The sequence below is a fragment of the Oreochromis niloticus genome, linkage group LG10, assembly GCF_001858045.2.
Source record: "Oreochromis niloticus isolate F11D_XX linkage group LG10, O_niloticus_UMD_NMBU, whole genome shotgun sequence".
NCBI classification, from domain to species: domain Eukaryota; kingdom Metazoa; phylum Chordata; class Actinopteri; order Cichliformes; family Cichlidae; genus Oreochromis; species Oreochromis niloticus.
This window is the reverse complement of record NC_031975.2, coordinates 7,071,028-7,091,605: the sequence shown is the minus strand read 5'-3', so window position 1 is coordinate 7,091,605 and position 20,578 is coordinate 7,071,028. Positions and strand designations below refer to the sequence as shown.

The window sequence follows — 20,578 nt, the reverse complement described above, 5'->3', positions numbered from 1 at the left end:
AATCAAAACAACAAAAAGAAAGCACATGACTGTCAGGACATGAATGTCAGATCTGGAAATTGCAGATCAGCTGGTGGAGATGCCTCAGGATTGTGTAGAGGTCTATGAAAAGAATTGGCTATACCTCTTTTGATTTATCACCATAGTCAATATTGTCTTTATATTACTGTGGTCTCAATTGTCAGTTTCTGCTTTAGGTTATGACTACCACACATGCGTGCACACACACACACATACACCCAGTACACCATGGTAACCTTCACCTAAGTGCAATATTACCAAGTGCAATTGTTCTGATGCAACATAGTTTGTTATTCTGTTTTATATATTGTATTCTATTGTTTTTTTCTTTATTTTTGATGGTCTTAACTTTGTACTGTCCACTCTCTGCCGTGACCAAACAAATTTCCCACGTGTGGGACTAATAAAGGTTTATCATATCTTATCATGACAAGTCACTAACAGATGAGTGCAGTGTTCTCAGGTTCACAGTGAGATGTGGCACTTATGTTTGGTTTAAGAAAAAAACGAGATGGCAGCAGTAAAAATGTTCAGCATGAGGCTTTAAAAATGGACGTCCACAAACCGATTTAAGTTTCCTAATCCTATTTTTATATATAATCTATGACACTGTCAAACGAATGTAGCTTGTCTAGATATAAAGAGAGAGCTCTAAGGTGCAAGCCTTCTTACACTTGATGCCACTGACTTCTAAGGTTATTGACTGGCATTTTTGGAGGAAGATTCCAAAAGTAGGGATTCATGCACGGTGGCAAGATGCAAAGCAAGAACCTGATCACAATGTAGATAGCAAGTTAGAGTAACACAAAACAGAAAATTAGAGAGTGAAAGCAGCTGATCTGTGACAGATCAGTATGTCCTCACACTGGGTTCAGAGAGGTTATGTGGTTTATAGTTTAGACCATGGGGGGGTCAATAGGACACTGAGTGAGCGAGACATTGCTTAATGTCTGAAGCCCTTTCAAAACCCTGCTTATACAGTTTTCCAAGTCAAGCTTGTTTTGTCTTTTTTAGCTATCTATACACAACATAAACACGATTCAAGACTTAAGATGCAGGATGTTTTGTACAATTGTACCAATACAAAGATGTTTGAGGAGCAGTGAATGGAACACTTTTGGATATTAAAAAAATACAAAAGTAGGAAAGAAAAGTTGAAATAAATAAATAACATAGCCAGTTGTAAACAGATTCAGCCTTTGTTTAGCAACCAAAGCAATGATCTGCTGTTCATTTGCAAAAAGCTGATCTCTGCTGAACTCTTTTTCCTGTCACCACATTGCTAAAATCGCTCTTATGCCGTGAGCGAGAGCCTGCTGCTTTACCTTTTGTTGCTGCTTCTTAGATTTGGTTTTAACAGAAAGATTTTGTGCCTCGCTATCATTTAGTTTGGAAAAAATGCATTGCAATAGTTATGTGCATATGTCGCAGTTTCACCTGCTGTGAGCATGAGTAACATCTGTGTGGTTTTACTGCAAAGCAGAGCTGAGAAAACTCAGGCATGCTTTTACCCATTTGGACCTCGTGGTAGTGAGCTGCACAGCTGGATGGAGTTATTTAGCCAGGCAATTATGTAAAGTTGTAGTTTTGATTAAATTCTGGGACTACGCCTGATGGAAAGTCAAGACATTTTACCTATCATGAGAAAAAAATTTTTTTTAACAAAATGCTTCAATTTTTCACTTTGTAGTTTAAAAGCAGTTAAATACAGTTTAATATTACCATGTGATATTTCTTGTTTACTGCACCTTGTCATTAATCCTTCCAGAGTTCCAATTTTAGACAAAGAGATTATTTATTGAAACCTTCACAGCATTAAAAACTGCATTTCCAGCCCTGTGAATACTGCAGACCTCAATGATTCGCAGCAGTTAAGTTTTCGGAAACAAACCCCAGGGGACATATATGGGATCAGAAGTGTGACGACGACGGCAGTCTGGTAGATGTGTGAAGGGTTCTGGTTAAAATCTTAGGAGTAGCTTTGTGCAGCAATGGTCATCTAGAAAAATAACTTGTGATTGGTTGATACCCTGTGACATCAATTGTACAGAAAGGTAGTGCAGAAAAATAGCAACCAGCCAAGCTTTGAAGAAATTTACAAGACTGGTAACAAAGAGCAGGAAATGGACACAGAATGTTTCTGTTTCATCTGCGTGTGGAGTCAACCAAGTATCCAGAGTGGCAGCACAAATGGCAGCGAGAGGCTTGCGTAGTAGAGTAACTCAGTAAAGAAACCTCCTCGGTGATTATTATTATAGAGTAGTTAAAGTAAATGTGATCTATGTCAAATCAGGCCATAATACTTCATGCTCGACTAGCATGTCTTGCATGTGAAGGATGAGCCATGACTACATAAATGAGTGAAAACAGATGTTTACCAATCTATTTAGTTCTATCCCACAACACTATATACAAAAACAAGCTGAACTGGCTATAACCAGAAAGCAACCATCTTAAACATTTTACTCGATTATGTCTGATCAAGCATGGAGGTGGCCTTTTTGGGACAATTTTTGCTCATTATTGCAACATGGCACAAAGTAGTTTTACAGTAAAAGTCTCATTTAAGCTGTAAAAGTTGTACAAATTGTACTTGTAGCAAAATACTACCTTGAGGTATATGCTTCAAGGTAAAGAGTAAACCTGAATAATAATATCTGTTCATTTAGGAAATATTTAAATGGTCACTATAACAATTATATTCAAATGTAATTATTCAGAAGATGACATCAGTGTGTTTAAAACGTCAAATGCTGAAGGCTAAGTGCGTATATTCTTACACTCTGAGGTTCGTTTTTTGTATTTTAAAATTGCAATAAAGGTCAAATAAAACCATACAGCATGCAGTCAGACACACATAAATGCCACACTCTGCTGTGGTGTGTGAGTGAGCATACGACTGACAACAACAACAACAACCCCATGTGATGTATAAGTTGATATCAGGCATATTTACATGTATCTATTTTTCATCCTTTTGCTGAATTTTGGTCTCCCTAAAATAATTATTTTAATGGGACAGCCTGATTAAGTGGAAATGCCTACAAAGTGTTTCTAACAATTTCTCTTTTGACTACATCATCTGGCCTGGATGTTAACACGTTCCAGATGATTGGCACGATAGTTTAGGAATTTTTCAAACATGAATCTTTTGTCATTAACTTTGCCCTAAAGCACCCGGGGTCCTAAAACCGTATGTAAACGCATAAGTTAAAACAAGTGAGCGCCACACAGGTCAGCACATTTTCAAGGATTCACACAAATCCACAGAGTAACCAACTAGAATAACTTTATACTAGATACAAAATGTGCTCCCCATCAGGCTTTATTCAAGAAAGAATAAAGTCAGTCTCCCTGTTAAAAAAAAATAAAGAAACATGCGTATTGCACTTTTTCTACCAGTGAACCAATCTTGCTAGCTTCCTGTTTTCAATAAAAGAGTTATATGTGGTTAGCCCAGATAATTTGCCTATTACAGTGTCTTTAAGTACAGCAAAAAGCTGCATCAGTAAGTTATTTTTAAAAAAGGAAAGTACCGCATGCCTTAGGATATACACAATTATGTATAATAGGACTCCACATTTTGGCTGGCTGGGTTAAGAAAAAATTGTCACCTTCTCTGTTAACACATTATGTGCAAATCTGATCAGTTCAAGCTCTCATCTGTCAGTTAAATTGGGATTATTAGCGGCCTCTTTTGTTCTGTGCTCCGAGCATTGGCATATTGACATGCATATATTTCACATTTATCATCAGCAGATCCTGAGCTACAAAAGAATACTAGGCTGCTCTGTATAATCTCAACTCTCATTGCTCAAACTGTCATCTCATTTTAATCACAACCCAGCCGGACCTACGTGTTGAAGAAATCTACTTAGACTTAGTGTGTTAGTGTTCTGCATTAAATAAATGTGAAGCTTTGAACAAAAGGGCCCTTCTTTAAAACACTTAAGTCTACTGTAACAGAGCTTATATAAAAATGAATTTAAATTAGATTTGCTACATATTATTATAAAGATGTCAAAGCCCAGATGCATGCGTGTCATGCTCGAGTTTTCCCATTCTGATGGAATATTTTATTTATTCTTAAAATCAGTCAGGACACAGTGAGGCTCTTCACTTCATCCTTGTCTCTTTTACACTGAACCTTGATATCTGAGTAGCACGTCACCGAGGCAGCGTTGTGTCTGAGTTGTCTCCAATCTCTCTGTGTTCAAGGTTGCAGCTCACTCAACTCACCCCAGCCCCCCTCCGTACCATAGCCACGGTCATTCAGTCTTTCCCATACTTTCATAAGTCATCATTGCCTGTCCTCTTTTTTATAACGACCTAACTATCTAATTATTAGAGTTTACCGTGGGTCTAGGGTATGAGTAAATTAAGTAGCTCACAAAGTATGAGTTTAATTTCAAGATTTATTTTTACCAAATTGGCTATTAGACTAAAAAAAAAAGAAATTTAATAAAATAATAAATAATATAATATTGTTCTACAGCAGAGTTGTACCAAAGTGACAGAAAATCTGTCTAGCAGGAGCTTGTTTTTTTATCCCACATGTGGGATAAAAATGGTTTATGGTTTTATAAATGGCTTGTTTTTCGGGGGGGGGGGTTTGCGTTTGACTGCAGGTTTGAGTCCAGTAGAGAACACATGTTTCCCATGGAGTTCTTCTTTCCCCCACAGAGGACATGCCTCATCTGCTCGGACGAGGCATCTGGCTGTCATTACGGCGCACTCACCTGTGGCAGCTGCAAGGTTTTCTTCAAAAGGGCTGCTGAAGGTAAAGCTTAAAGCATCCAACTGGGCTGTGAGTTTTATGCCAGCCCACTTGAGATTCTAGCTCTTTATTCTACACCTAAACAGTTCCTGAAGAGTTTTATGTTTGCTCATGGTTGTCTTCAGTTTAAGTGATTTACATTTTTTTTACATTGTCTCACGAATTCTCCTATAGGCAAGCAGAAATACCTGTGTGCAAGCAAGAATGACTGCACTATTGATAAGCTAAGAAGAAAGAACTGCCCCTCCTGTCGCCTGAAGAAGTGCTTTGAAGCTGGGATGACTCTTGGAGGTGGGATGGATTTTTGCAAAGAAGCAGCTAATACTTGTTGACTTGATGCCAAGGTTTATAATGGTTTATAATATATATATATATGTGTGTATATATATATATGTATATATATATACATATATATATATATATACATACATAGAAAGTCTGAAAAAAAGAGTGATAGAAAGAGAAATAAAGTACTATACTGATATACTAAACACTGTGCATCGAATACCAGATGAACAAAGCACACTACAAAAAAAAGTGGAGCCCTAAAAGTGAAACTATTAATGGTTTCCTCAGACCAAGTATTTTATTCTTTCTACACTGCACATCTTATCTGGCTCTCTTCAATTGCAGCATCATCACAATAGGGGATGTTACTGATAATCAAGCCCCTGACTGAGCTGCCATGCAATTTAGACCTCTTCCATTCACTTCTTACTGTCACCAAGACCTGCTCGTCATATTAGGCTGTAAAGATTGACATGTAGTGGACTAATTTTAGTCTTGTGTTCAATTTTCACTCTCTTCCATTTTCTCATTCTGTTAACGGTGAAAATTGTACTGGAAGCACAAAGCTGACATGAGACATGTGAATTAAAGCAGCAGACATGCTGGTAATTTTGCCACCAGTCACTGACAAACCCATGGAGGGAAAATGTGATCTAATGCTGTGATTGTTAGTAAAAAGGGACACCTTTTCTGGTTGTGGCTAAAAAGTTCCTTTCACTTACCTTCTAATCACAGACATGTAATTCACTCTTGGCATCTAACAGGGAAATTTATGGCAATAATTCTGTGGAAGTGGAAGCAGAGAAATTATATATTTGGTCCTATTATCCCAGATGGTATTTTACTTGAAATGCTTTAAAGTCCTAAAATGCTTAGAGAATGTGATGATTAATGTATTACCAAATGTCAAATCCACTGGCATCTATATGCCTTAAATAATAAGCCTACTACTAGATTTAATCTATTTGTTTCACTTCTTGTAGTTTAGAAGGTCTGCCATATTATGTCTACCATTTACTTTAATCATAATTCTTATGAGTGATTCTTATAATTTAAATTCCATACTTTTTCTGGAATGTTAATTACATCCACAAACAGATAACAAACAGCTACTTTCACCAAAGCATGATGGGAGTTTTATTTTGAGCAGTGACAGGAAAGCTCACTGCACATCTGCTGTCCCAGTGGAAATACATTACATAGAGAACATTAAACTGCCTAACATTCTTTAAAAACTTTGCCTGTTTCAGAACCCAACCCCTGACTTCTTTGGACAAGAGTATAAGAGATGTGTATCACAATCTGCAAGTCAGAGTTAAACCTTTTTAAATTAATGGCATTGGGGCCATTCTGTCAAAGTTCCACTGTTTGTTTTAGTAATATTACTTTAGTTTAAAAAAAAATCACAGTCATGAAGTCAGTTTATTTCAGTGGTAAAAGTTATTCAGTTGTACTATACAGGATGATGTGCAGGCTTTATCCCAAAACAGGTAAGTTATTTGAATTGTAGGGTAGGGCTACCACAATGCTACAGTAAATATAATAGTGGTGTTTTATAGTTCTCCGTCTGCCTCAAGGTAAGTCAATCGTTCCCTATTAATTTGTTTTGATTACTGATGCTAGTCTTTACAAGTCAAATAAAGGCCCGAGGACCTGAATATAATAGACGGATGTTAAAATTCACGCTGGCTAGTGCTTCACAGTCAACAAACGAGAGTTAAATCTTCTTCTTTCTTTTTTTAAAAAGTTGAACAATGACAGACTGTTGAAAAAAGTGAATATAATTCATTGAAGTACACATTCTCAAAAGTAAACTATTTTGCTAGTAAATCCCAAAGTAGGTAAAGCATGGCAGAGCGTAGAACCAACCATGGTAGGACAAAACAATCTTGGAGTCTAGATGCTGGTGATGGTGGAGATGAAGAACTAATATAGTGACTTAGATGGGGTGGAGATGAGTTGGAGGCATTCATCCTGCCGTTCAGACAAAGAGGGTGACAGAAGAGCACAGAGATTTGAAGCATGGACATCTAAAGACTGATTAGCTTGCAAAAGGAAGAAAATGACTAGCCCAGAGTAATGAAGATAGAATTGACATTGAGAGGGTGGGAAAGCAGAAGAAACAAGAAGATCACACAACAGCTCAAATGACCAAGAATTCAGGCAAGCAAGAGAATACAGATTTCATGTCATTACTTTTGTCAGAGTTTTACTTTGCAGCTGTACCATCCATTGGGTTGTATTCCTTCGTTTTGAACACCTAGAATTGGGCTTTGTCCAAAAGCAAGCAGTTCTTGTTATTGTGATTCTAGCACAGCCGTTCCAGAGTTCAAACTATAACATTAGTATTTCACATCTCTCTGTTTGCCTCAAGGTAGAACAACCTTTTCCCCAGCAATTTACCCTAATTCCTCCTGTCAGATTCCAAAGTCTTCCCAAGCCAGGCAGAGGCTCTGATCCCTTAAGAACTGTAATCCAAAATGGTTGAATTCAAGGTTACTTATATCTGCTATTGGAGCAACTTGGATTAGACAAAGACCTGAGGTTAGGGCAGCCAAGTAGTAACCTGTGAGGTTCTGGTTTGTGTCCCTGTTCGCATGCTCTCTCTGATTGATATATGTAACATAAATTCCAAAGATGTAGAATGTAAATCAGCACAGAATGCAATTATTTGCAAACCTCATAAATCCATATTTTATTTAAAAAGAACATATCAGATATTTAAACAGATATTTTACTTTTTCATAAAAAATAATAACTCAATTTAATCTCAGCACTACTAAACTTTGGATGGGGCAATAAAAAGCTGGAACCCCATGTTGCAACTAATTGGGTTAATTGAGAACATGTGAGTAACATGACCATTTCTAAAAAGAATATCATACAGAGTTTCTCGGGCAGAGATTCACCAATCTCCAAAAAAATGCATCTACAAATTGTGGAACAATTTCAGTAAAATGCTCCTCAACATAAAATTGAAGCCTTTGAACATCAACCACCTATTATACTTAAAATATAATATCATTATTGAAAGAGTCTCACAATCTGGAGAAATATCTGTTCGCAATGAACAATGCTGAAAATCAATATTAGATGCCACAATCTGAGTAATGTCCTCAGTAATGTCCTGCAAACCCCAGAAGATCTCAGGCTGCCCAGCACATGAAGCTGACTTTGGCCCCTGTTGCAAAAAGTTTGAGTGTTACATGACCAGTCCAGTTTGCTGTTATAAGGTCAACACCCAGCAATTTGTTCCTGACCCTGATGTTGGGAGTTTTCTCTGGAAGTCAACCACTATCTGCTTCAGATAACTGGTGTTTGAGTTCACACCAGATGACAAAGTCAGTGATGACCTACCTGTTCTCCAGATCATTCCCCTCAGATACACAACCACTGATGACTGTATCATAAGAGAAGTTCTGGAGGTGACATTTAGTGATGTTGTATCTGAAGTCCGATATAAAGAGTTAAAAGGAAGGGCGAGAGCACTGAACCCTGAGGGACCCCCATGCTGCATACCACCATCTCAGACACACCGTCCTGAAGCTTTGCCTCCTGTAGTTAGTTGGTGAGGTAGTTGATTCTCCATGGAGTAACATCATAGTCAACTCCTGCTCCTTCCATCTTCTCCCTCAACAGTACCAGTTGAATTGTATGAAAGCAGTGGAGAAGTCAAAAAAATATGACCCTCACAGTGCTTTCAGTACTCTCCAAGTGTGATCTGTGCAGGAGATAAATGTGTGCATTATCCAGCCCAATGCCAGGATAGTAAGCAAACTCCAAGGAGTCCAACAGCATGCTCACCCAGGGTCAGAGGTGGCTGAGGGGCATTCTCATCAGGTGGGACGTTAAGACCACAAATCTGAAATGGTTAGACTTCCTGTTGCTTTTCTGGTCTCAATCTTTTTTAGCTCCTTCATCAGTCAGAGGGAGAGGTGTAAAGTGAGGTGGGGAGAGACAGGGGTGGGAAGTGGTGTGAGAGACCAGACGTGAGAGTAAGATAAGGAATGGAGGGGTCAGGGTGCCTGGGATGGTGCGTTTGGTGAGAGACGGAAGGTGGGGCGATCGTGGCTCAAGAGTTGGCAGTTCGTCTTGTAATCGGAAGGTTGCCGGTTCGAGCCCCGGCTCCGACAGTCTCAGTCGTTGTGTCCTTGGGTAAGACACTTCACCTGTTGCCTACTGGTGGTGGTCAGAGGGCCTGCTGGCGCCAATGTCCAGCAGCCTCGCCTCTGTCAGTGCCAGGCAGCTGTGGCTACAATGGCTACATTCACACATGTAGCCATTGTAGTCACCAGTGTGATGGCAAGCTACATGTATGAGTGGATGACTGAATGTAATGTAAAGCGCTTTGGGGTCCTTAGGGACTAAGTAAAGCGCTATACAAATACAGGCCATTTACCATTTACCATAGTGTCAACAGGGGCCAGAGCGTCAGACATCGGTGGAGGGTTCTTGGAGGGTAAACTCAATGAAACTGATACAATCTGCTACTCAGTTGGTCAGACTGTCAATGTAATTCCCATATGGACTGCAGATTACATCCCATTCTGTGGTTTTGAAGTCCCTCAGCCTCTCACTGGCCTCCTCTGACCAGATCTCCACAGATCAGGTAAGATTTTGTCATGGAAATCACCTGAGAAAAACTTCCAGAAATTACTGTCTGAACTTCAACGTGCATTTTGTTGTTCCATCAACAAATGCAGATTAAAGCTCTATCATGCAGTGAAGAAACCATATGTGAACATAATCCAGAAAGGCTGTTGTCCGCTCTGGGCCAAGGTTCATTTAAAATGGGCTGAGTTAAAGTGGAAAACCGTTCAGTGGTTAGACTAACCAAAGTTTGAAATTCTTTTTGGAAAACATGGAAACCTCTGGGCTAAAGAGAAGAGGGACACACTGCATCTCTGACAGTATGGGCATGTTTTAGTGCCTTTGGACTTGGAAGCGTACACATCTGGACAGGCACCAATGCTGAAAGGTATATACAGGTTTTAGAGCAACATATGCTCCTATCCAGACAACTTTTTCAGGCGAGGCTTGGCATATTTCAGCAAGATAATACTAAATCACTTACTGCAGCTATTAAAATAGCATGGCTTTGTAGACGAGTCTGGTTGCTGACCTGGCCTGCCTGCAGTCCAGGCCTTTCACCAATGGAAAATATTTGGAGCGTCATGAAACAAAAATGTGACAATGAATACCCAGGACTTTTGAGCAGTTAGAATCCTATATCACACAAAGATAAGATAAGATAAGATAAGATAAGATAAGATAAGATAAGATAAGATAACCTTTATTAGTCCCACACGTGGGAAATTTGTTTTGTCACAGCAGGAAGTGGACAGTGCAAAAGTTATGAAGCAAAAATTAGAATAAAATAAAATAAGAATAAATACAGTACACAACTGTACAGAATAGAATAAAATAAAATACTATATACAGTAGAATAAAATAGAATAAAATATACAATAAGATAAAAATAGAATACAAATGCTATATACAACTGAGTAAAAATACAACGATGCCAGAAAAGATTATTGCACATTAGTGTTATTGCACATGTGTGGATGTGTGTGTTTGATCAGCTGCAAAAGTCTTTATTGTGGAGTCTTACAGCAGTGGGGAGGAAAGACCTGCGAAATCTCTCCGTCCCACACCGTGGGTGCCGCAGTCTCCCACTGAAGGAGCTGCTCAGTGCTGTCACAGTCTCATGCATGGGGTGGGAGATGTTGTCCAACAGGGATGACAGCTTAGCCGCCATTCTCCTGTCACTCACCACCTCCACTGGGTCCAGAGGGCATCCTAGAACAGAGCTGGCCCTTCGGATCAGCCTGTTCAGTCTCTTCCTGTCCCCAGCAGAGATGCTGCCGCCCCAGCAGACCACACCATAAAAGATGGCTGAGGCCACCACAGAGTCATAGAAGGTCTTCAGGAGTGGGCCCTCTACTCCAAACGACCTGAGTCTCCGCAGCAGGTACAGTCTGCTCTGCCCTTTCCTGTAGAGGGCGTCTGAATTATGAGTCCAGTCCAGTTTGTTGTTCAGATGAACACCAAGGTACCTGTAGCTGTCCACAGCCTCGATGTCCATACCTTGGATGTTCAGTGGTTGCAGTGGAGGATGTTTGTGCCTGCGGAAGTCTACCACCAGCTCCTTGGTTTTACTGGCGTTGATCTGGAGGTAGTTCAGCTGGCACCAGTCCACAAAGTCCTGAGTCAGTCCTCTGTACTCCTTGTCGTCCCCATCAGTGATGAGGCCGACTATTGCAGAGTTATCAGAGAACTTCTGCAGGAAGCACTGGGTGGAGTTGTGGGAGAAGTCTGCAGTGTAGATGGTGAAGAGGAACGGAGCCAGAACCGTTCCCTGTGGGGCCCCCATACTGCAGACGACCCTGTCCGACACACAGCCCTGAGTCCTCACATACTGTGGTCGGTCGGTGAGGTAGTCCAGAATCCAGGTAGTGAGGTGATGGTCCACTCCAGAGTTCTCCAGCTTGTCCTTCAGAACCGAGGGAAGAATAGTGTTGAAGGCACTGGAGAAATCAAAGAACATGATTCTCACAGTGCTCCCAGCGGTCTCCAGGTGAGCGAGGGAACGATGTAGGAGGTGAATGACGGCATCATCCGCTCCAATGCCAGGCTGGTAGGCAAACTGAAGTGGGTCCAGTGATGAGCTCACAAGGCGCCGAAGCTGAGCCAGGACCAACCGCTCCAGGGTCTTCATCAGGTGGGATGTCAGAGCCACCGGCCTGTAGCTGTTGAGGTCCTTGGGGCGTGAAGTCTTTGGCACTGGTACAACACAGGAGGTTTTCCAGGGCTGTGGGACTCGTCCCAGCCTCAGGCTCAGGTTGAAGAGGTGCTCCATCACCCCACACAGTTGGTCCGCGCAGGACCTGACGACCCTCGAGCTGATGCCATCTGGACCCGCTGCCTTCTTGGCTTTAATCCTCCTCAGTTCCCTCCTAACCTGGGTGGTTGAGAGAGACAGGCTGGAGCCTTGTGTTGAGTGTGTATTGGATGCTGTTGTTGGGGTGGGAGGGTGAGCAGGGTGAATAGAGGAGGTGTGAAGTATCTGAGGTGTCAGAGGTGGAACAGCAGCAGTGGGGTGGGTGAGTCTGCAGCCGATGTTGGAGACTGCCTCATGGCTGAATCAAGTCTGTTGAAGAAATGATTCAGTTCATTTGCCCAACTCACATCCCTCCCATCCCTCAGATGGAACAATGTTTATCTCCAAAGTCCAGGATCTGGTCTCCAGGCAAATAGAGACTGTTGTTGAAAGAAGAAGGGATACTACACTGTGGTAAAAACACTGCCATTAACTTAGTACATTTCATTGGTTTAAAGATTTGATAATTTCCAAGTTCTCATGTGAATAAAATATGGGTTTTCAGAGATTCTGTTTTCATTTAGATTTTATACATCGTCCCAAACGTTTTTGGTATTGTCTAATAATTAACAAAGATCTTGATTTAACTAATATTAAAAAAACACTAATTTGTTCCAATTCATATAGCACCTGTACGGTTAAAGAACTGGAGTCATTTAGTCTCTCTAAAACCTCAGAACAACTTTTGTGTGACTGCCAAGATGCTTTTGACAAGTACTGATTTAACTAATCCCTTTATACTGGCAGCAATAGCAAGATAAAAATCATCAATAAGTAAAGTTCATTTACTTATTTAATTTGATTTAATTTACTAAAATGCTATATAATATCTCACCATCTTCTCTTAAAAGAAAAAATCCCTGCACATTAGATATGGAACTAATTTTTATGTTGTTAGTCTGTTTGTTTAGTGCAGTCTTTTCAGAAAAACACACAAAAAACATTTTAAAACAGTAATTAAAATACTTAATGACAGTTGTAAGCAGTTTCTCTCTTGGTGCTTAGCAGCCAATCAGAAAACTCTCAAACTGATTTAACTGTAAATAACATGCAAAGGAGGGCATTACAACATGTCTTACCAGGATGAAGGGACAAAAACCGGCAAAATAAACTATAAATAATAATCAAATAATTCAAATAATTTTGAGTCTTAGAGAACAAATGAAAAACAAAAATACAAGAAGAGTTACAGCATGTTATATGTTTGTGTATTTGATTTATTTCTTTGTGTTTCCAAGTAGTTGAAACATGCGAATACGTGTTTGATTTATTTCCTTGTACTGAGGCCATAGGTAAACATTAGTACATGCGTGAAGAGACACGATGAACCTTTTCTTCTGACCTCTGTGTATTTGTTCTTCTAATCATGTCAAGAGGGTGTAGAATGGAAGACTTTATTTTTTTACTTCTTCTGCATTAGGTGGGTAAGATGTGCTCTTTGAGTGGGCTACGATAATGAAAAACAAAGAATCTCATTTAAAAATAGGTGACAGTGTGCTCTTGTACGTATTACCTATCCATATCAAAGCCAAATACCAGCAGTATATTCAGTTTCATATCTGAAGCATGTACTCATTCATTTCAGCTAACCGTGAATTCATTCATTCAACATAATTTCCTTAGGGATAAATAAAGTATGCTGATTCTGATTTAGCTCTTTCTTTCTCTTCCTATCAGTTTAAGCATGCATTTATTTCTCTTAGTTAACTGCTGAGCTTTCTCTGCTATTTCTTTATGTAGTTTTAATGTTTTCTGTGCAGTCGAATTGTTTTTTTCTCTTTTTTTTCAAATCAGCTGCATCACACTCTATATTGTGTGTACGAGTGCATAAAATACTCTACAAAAAAACAGAAGAGTAGTAATTAAGAGGAGATAATGAACACTTCTTTTCAGAAGGATTTACATTTCATGCACTTACTTGACATTTTGACAGGGACACTAAATCTGTGTTTCCAAGTAAACACGCTGTGGTGTAAAGTCCAAAACGATCACTGAACAGAAAGTTTTAGATTTTCCCAGCGTTGATTCATTGTTTTAACCCTTCAAAGCTAAGCATATCAAATCTGATACATGTGTTTTTGTGAGTCTTTGAGAATTATACATCCCATTCTGATTTTTTTTCCCCGTGAAAAAACTAAATAAATTGCATGAAAGAATTTCTCTTTAATTATATTATTTCATGGTTCAGAGTTAACTTCATATCTATTTACGGTTCGCTAGTATTCAAAGTAATACAAACATAAAATAGGAAGATCTAGTAAAGGTTTGATCAGCTTTTATTCTTACAGAAAAATATAAAATATATTTATGGCCAAAATGCTGACTAAGAAATGTTATTAAATGTTTTATTACATTTGTTATTAAATGTTTTTTTAATCTAAATTTGTCACATCACAGCAATGTAAAATGTTCAAGGTAATTACACACTTATGTCCTAGAAATAAATTAACCTGATTGTAATACATACATTTATCCTGAGCATATTTCCCTCACTGTTTTTTGAATAAATAATTTGAATATATTATGTTATTCCATTCAACTGAATTTGGATATTTAAGTTGCATTTTTCCCAAAATTGAAATCAAATGGCGAATGGATGGATGGATGATATATATGATTCTGACCAAAATATTACATTGCTGTCCTGGTGATTTAATTACCATATATTATCATGGTATACAATGTAAAGAACTTGCATGTTGCATTTACAGTTCTTACGTTTGTATAGAAATGTGAGCATTTCTCTGGCATATGACACTTTGTGACTTGGTTTAATGTTCAGTTTTACCATCCTATCACGCTTTCATAATTTCAGAAACAAAATTTACAACTAATGACAAAACTTGGTTTTTTTTTAAATTCTAACAAAAGCGATTAATCGACCTGGCAGAAAAAGACTGGTAAAGTTCGCCTGTGCAATTTGATTTGAGAGAAGATGGGTTTGTACTGGATAAGGGAGCAGCTTATTTACTGCCACTTTGAGCTGGAAATATTGACACGGATGCCAAAGCTCAGTATCCTGGTCAACGTATGCAAGTTAATGCAGGTGCACTGTAAAATATAACTTGTTGTTTCAACTTAAAAATATGAGGTAAAGGGCTGCCTTAAAATTTTAAGTTAAGTCAAGAAATAGAGTTTGTTCTTATAACACAACCAATTGTTATCTTAATGAAAAATCACATGTTGTCTAAACTTTCATCTTAGTTTAGTTGACTGAGATTTGTTAGTCAGTTCAACTCCTTTAATTGTCATTTTTACTTGGGAAAACCCTTTCAGGTAAATTAAAATAATCTATTGTTTAAACTCTTGTCCTAGTTCAGTTGACTTGGGTTTTTAGTTAATTCAAATACTTTAGTAGTTCTTTTAACTTAGGAATCTATTTTAGCTTAACTAACATAACCTGTTAGCTAAGTTGATTTAAGTTTATTAATTAACTGAGCTCCTTAAGGTAGCTGAGTGAACTTGTAAATCAGTTTCATTTTAATTATCAGAGTTGATTGACTGGATGTAAAGAAAAATGTGTATTAAACATCTTAAGTTTTGTTTTGTTTTTTTAGCTTTCTAACATCCATTTCAGCAAAACTACCTGTTAGGTTTATCTTAGATCTCAGGTTTAAATATCTACATTCCTTTAAATTAATTTTCTGTTGTTTACAGAAAAAAAAATAAAACCCCACAGATTCCATTAAAGTCTATCTGATCATTTCATACAGAAAGTTTGTTTAAGAACATGACAAGACAATTACTCATGAGCGCCCAACATTCACCATTTATTGTGCCATCTTAGTCATCTGAGAAACAGAAAAATCAGTGACGTAGCTCATCAGGCTCACAATCCATCAAAACTCAAAGGCTGCTCCCTGTGAAACAATAAATTTGAACTTGGTCTTGAGCCCAGTTTGGGTGAAGATTAAATTCTGACCAATACTCTAGGAGCAGTAGTGATTCTTGTGAAGTAACAACATAAAGTCTGCATTAATGTAATGTATCAACGGGACACTTGCTATTTTAGAAAAGTTATTCTTTACATTTACAAAATTTTTAAACTTCATTGTGCTCAGTCACACCTGTTAGCATAAAACTTGAAATATTAAAATAGTACAAAACCTTTGATAAGTGACAGTAAAGATCAGTTTATAACAAGTAAGACATCAAACTCTTGTATTTGTCTTCGTTTACAATTGCAACAAATTCCACAGAACCAATATCTCTGAAAATGAGTGCATGCTTCTGAAACATTTGATAAGATGGATATTTCAGAAACATCAGTTTGAGTCTGCTCAATTGCAAAACAAAGGAAAAACTACTGACTTGCATGAGATAAGCATCTGCAAAGTCCAGCATTATATTGTTGTTCACATAAGTTTCTTAAACCATGAACAAATGAGTAATTGTCTAATCTGGAATGTAAAGTGTAGTCATTTAGTGACATACAAAAGTGAGAATGAGAACTTGCAAGAATAAAAAAACAAACAGTAAAATAAAAACTGTCCTTAACACTAAGGAACATACAATTACAGTTCTGCATGGCTTTCTGCAAGAGTCTGTTTCTTAGACCATGCACTAGTGAGATGCACTGCCTTCCACCAATGTTCATTAGGATGTTCTGAATGACTTCAAAGATGTCCTTAAGTTCCTTTGGATAGTGTATGTTGAGGGCAAAAAGAAGGCCCATCAGCATGGAAATGGCACTTGAGACATCCCTCAGATTAGACAGGATTACTGCCGCCTCAAGGACAACCAACACATCGATGATGTCTTCTTCTTTCACCATCGCAATGCCAACTTTCATCCTCTTAGAAAACGTGTCTTCAATACCTGTCGGCTATAAAAGGGTTCAAAGACAAAAAAAAAAAAAAAATTACACAATTACAATTACACAATATCCCGTGTGCTTAACAATTCATGTCTTTCCAAAGAAGAGCCATACTGATGCTTTGGATGATGGTGATTGGCTTTGGGTAACACTTATTAGTTGTTAAAGTTTTTTCAGAATGAGATATGCACCCCCATGTTACAAATCCATTTCTTGCTTTAAACAAAGACCATGTTCATAAATAACTGAGCATGTCTTCAATGCAGAATTCAAACAAAATTTTCAATTTAAATGGTAAATGGCCTGTATTTGTATAGCGCTTTACTAGTCCCCTAAGGACTCCAAAGTGCTTTACACATTCAGTCATTCACACACATGGGTGGATGACTGAATCGTGACTCAAGAGTTGACAGTTCGTCTTATAATTGGAAGTTGCCGGTTCGAGCCCCGGCTCCGACAGTTTCAGTCGTTGTGTCCTTGGGCAAGACACTTCACCTGTGCCTACTGTGTGGTCAGAGGGCCCGTGGTGCCAGTGTCCGGCAGCCTCGCCTCTGTCAGTGCGCCCAGGTGGCTGTGGCTACAATGTAGCTTGCCATCACCAGTGTGTGAATTTAAATCTACTTATGCTAATATTGGCTGTGCTCTAAACCAAATCTGGCTGAGATACATGAAATGTGCAAACTGCAGCTACACTACAGGATCAGATTGTGGCTCCATAGACAACGCTTCTTAATCAGTTTATTGATTAAAGTTTATTTTTCCCCCTATATTAACAGCATGAAAAAAGAGCATATAGACGTGGCTGAACAGGCTGCATAACTGGCACTGAATATCAACATCCACCTTTACCCAGCTGCCCAATGACTCTCGCCAGTAACCTTTAATTGCTTACCCAGTCTACACAGTCTCTTTCCAGGGTCCAGGACATTTCACCAAAGTATTGCCCCCCACAGCTGTAGCAGCCACTGCAGCCCCTTAAATATCCTAATATCTCTGCCATTACAATATACAATGTGAGAAATCAAACGTAAAGCTGAAGTGAACAGTACAGCAGCGAAATGTCAAAGACCCTGGTGAAGACATGAATAAACACAAGACACTAATAATCTCAATGCTAGCTTGCCAGTTAGTTTCTCTGAAACCCAGACCAAATCCAGTGTCAAGATCTTGTAATAATACATTTGGTGAGGAAAAGTACACATGTTATCATGTGGCATCTATTATTTCATAGATGCCACATGTTTCATTTAAAATCCACTGGGTGCTGTCATTATTAAATTTACTAAAAGAAACAATGCTAACCTTCACAGTCTTGAAAGTGTGTGAGGGATCTTCCTTAGAAAATGAGTCCTCTGTCCTCTTCCTTGTGTAGGGCTCTGGTCAAAGAAGTCAAAAAGAAAACAAAAACACTTTTAAACAGTGTTATAAGATGTAGACAGCTCCAATTCACAGCTTTTTGATACATAATTCCATCAATATATGATTATCATTGGAGATTTTGAATCAGGCTTATCAGACATTCAATAAATATGATATCCAACCTACCACCATATACACAGATTCTGTAAAATTACCACACTAAATGTCCAGTTGTGAAATATGATGACAACTTTACTTTCAGCTTCTTCAATGATCATCAGTTGAACTGATAACCTAAAACTTAAACAAAGGAGAACATTTCGCAGTTGAACACTTACATCATCTCCGAAGCATTTTATGAGCCTAGTTACCCTCCTATGCCGCTCTTGATTTTCTACAGCTCACGAACCTCTCCATAATGTCAAGCACAGCAAAAAGAACCCTTTCAGGTCAACAGATGTAAGACGGGCAAATTCTGCTTCAACCTGAGCAATAGAAAGAGGGGAGAGTACAGGCAGATTAAAAAAAAAGACTCTTGAGACCCAAATTTAAGCAAACAGTCATCTGAGGCCCATTAGAGAAAACACAAACGCACAAAAGCAAACAAACAAAAGATGCACTTTACCTGCCGTTCAGCAAACAGGAAGTTCGAGAACAATAAGCTCTGTCTTAAATCTTTAAAGTAGAATGATTGTGAAAATGACTTATGTGAGTAAAACTTTAGTAAACGTGCGATTAAAAGAAACTGAGTAAAAGACAAGTAACAATTCCTTATTCCTCAGATGTTACCTTGATGAGCAATACTGTTTAGTCCAACTGCCTCATTAAAGTACACAACAGCTTTTACATTAAAGCCAGCAAGTCCATTACAACTCTTTAGATCGAAATACTGCACATTCTGTGTATATGTAGTGGACAGCAATTACCCAAAAGAGTGCAAAGTTTGCAAGTCACCTCATTTAAATGACAAAGACAATGTGATCATCTAGACCTGTGAAAATAAATTAATGACAAACTTGCAGTTATGGATGTTATTACAACCACAAAGAACCTAAACAGTCTGCTCCATTGCTTTTGTTAATGAATCACTTGTTGGTAACAGGTCTGAATATTTAGTTTATGCCACCTGCATGTGATCATCAATAGTGCCATATTACTTCTTAAGAGTACCCTGACACTACAATCTTTATATCATTTGTTCTACAGAGCTATTAAGTTACAATATAATCTGTGGTGTTTCCAGTATGACAAAATGCACAAATTGTAACTACATTTGACTCCACTGACAAAAATAAATCCCAGCATCAAGTTTGGCTTCACAGACCTAAAATAAGTAAAATAAAAATATATGTTATAATTATATTGTTTTCGCCATTTATTCATGTTTGCTAATTTTCTGACATATAAACAATGTTAGTTTTGTTACAATACAGAGAATGCAGTTTAATTAAAAGGTAAATTATGCAAAAAAAAAAAAAACTTCTGCAGTATACCATGCCAAAAATCAGTGTCTCTATGCCAATTATTTTATCACTACAGCTCTTAGTATGGAAACTCACACAACTAGTCATACTGATCACAAGAGTTCAAAAATAAGTCAAAAATAGTGAGCTGTTGTAGCATAAAAGCATTTCAGGGTAACAAATAACTGCACAATTAGAATTAAAGCAAAAAAAAACACACTGGAGGACTATCTGAAAAAACTAATATAATGCTGGTTTGTAGACCATATTTGTCTCAGTCCTCAGTGCACTCTGCAGCTTAGCATGCAGCAGTTAATAACAACTTAAGTGATTACATAGGGTAAACAGATGACAACAAGCACCGAGTCCTGCCAAAATTCTTTTTGAACCCAGCCAGTTATTGAAATATTGCCAAAATGAACTTCCACCAAAATACAACAGCCTGTGAACTTGAAAGAAATTTACAAGTACAGAGACAATATGAAATAAGCTTTATTAATTAGCTGAGTTAGCTTGCTAATATCGCAACAGTTTGAGTGCACAACCTTAAAGCTAGCGGTGATTTGGTCAGTGCCACTTAAACCCATAAAAAAGGCCATGTGTCAGTTTATTAGTCAAGTTTGGTCATGACATACAAGCTGGACCTTGTCGGCTAAAGTTACATTAGCTAAAGCAAACATTTCGGTAAAAGAGAAAAACACACATCATGCCATAAATTCAAAACATGTTCCAACTTTTGTAGCTCTCTTTCCTTATAGTATAACCAATGTTACTCACCTTGAAAGCATATCCAAAGAAGACGATTAGAAAACGTCCAAGTAAAGTGAGCATGTCGTTAACCGCCAATTCCCATGATGCACCTCGTAGCAGTCACGTGAGCAGTTTTGAATCCTGCTGTGCTCAACTTACCCACATTGTCAAGTTCACATAAGTTGCTGATTTAGCTGGACATGAGTTTTCAAGTTAGCTTT

At 38.2% G+C, this 20,578-nt stretch overlaps 1 protein-coding gene across 1 annotated transcript in view; it reads left to right on the top strand.

Moving 5' to 3' along the window:
- The window catches only part of ar (androgen receptor), a gene marked incomplete at its 3' end in the record, with an annotated part of 38,544 nt that overhangs the window by 8,936 nt on the left and 9,030 nt on the right, over positions 1-20,578 (top strand). The window contains 4 exon segments of the mRNA NM_001279615.1: positions 4,650-4,801; positions 4,973-5,088; positions 17,935-17,949; positions 17,952-17,954. Of these exon segments, the coding sequence (NP_001266544.1) occupies positions 4,650-4,801; positions 4,973-5,088; positions 17,935-17,949; positions 17,952-17,954 (286 nt within the window).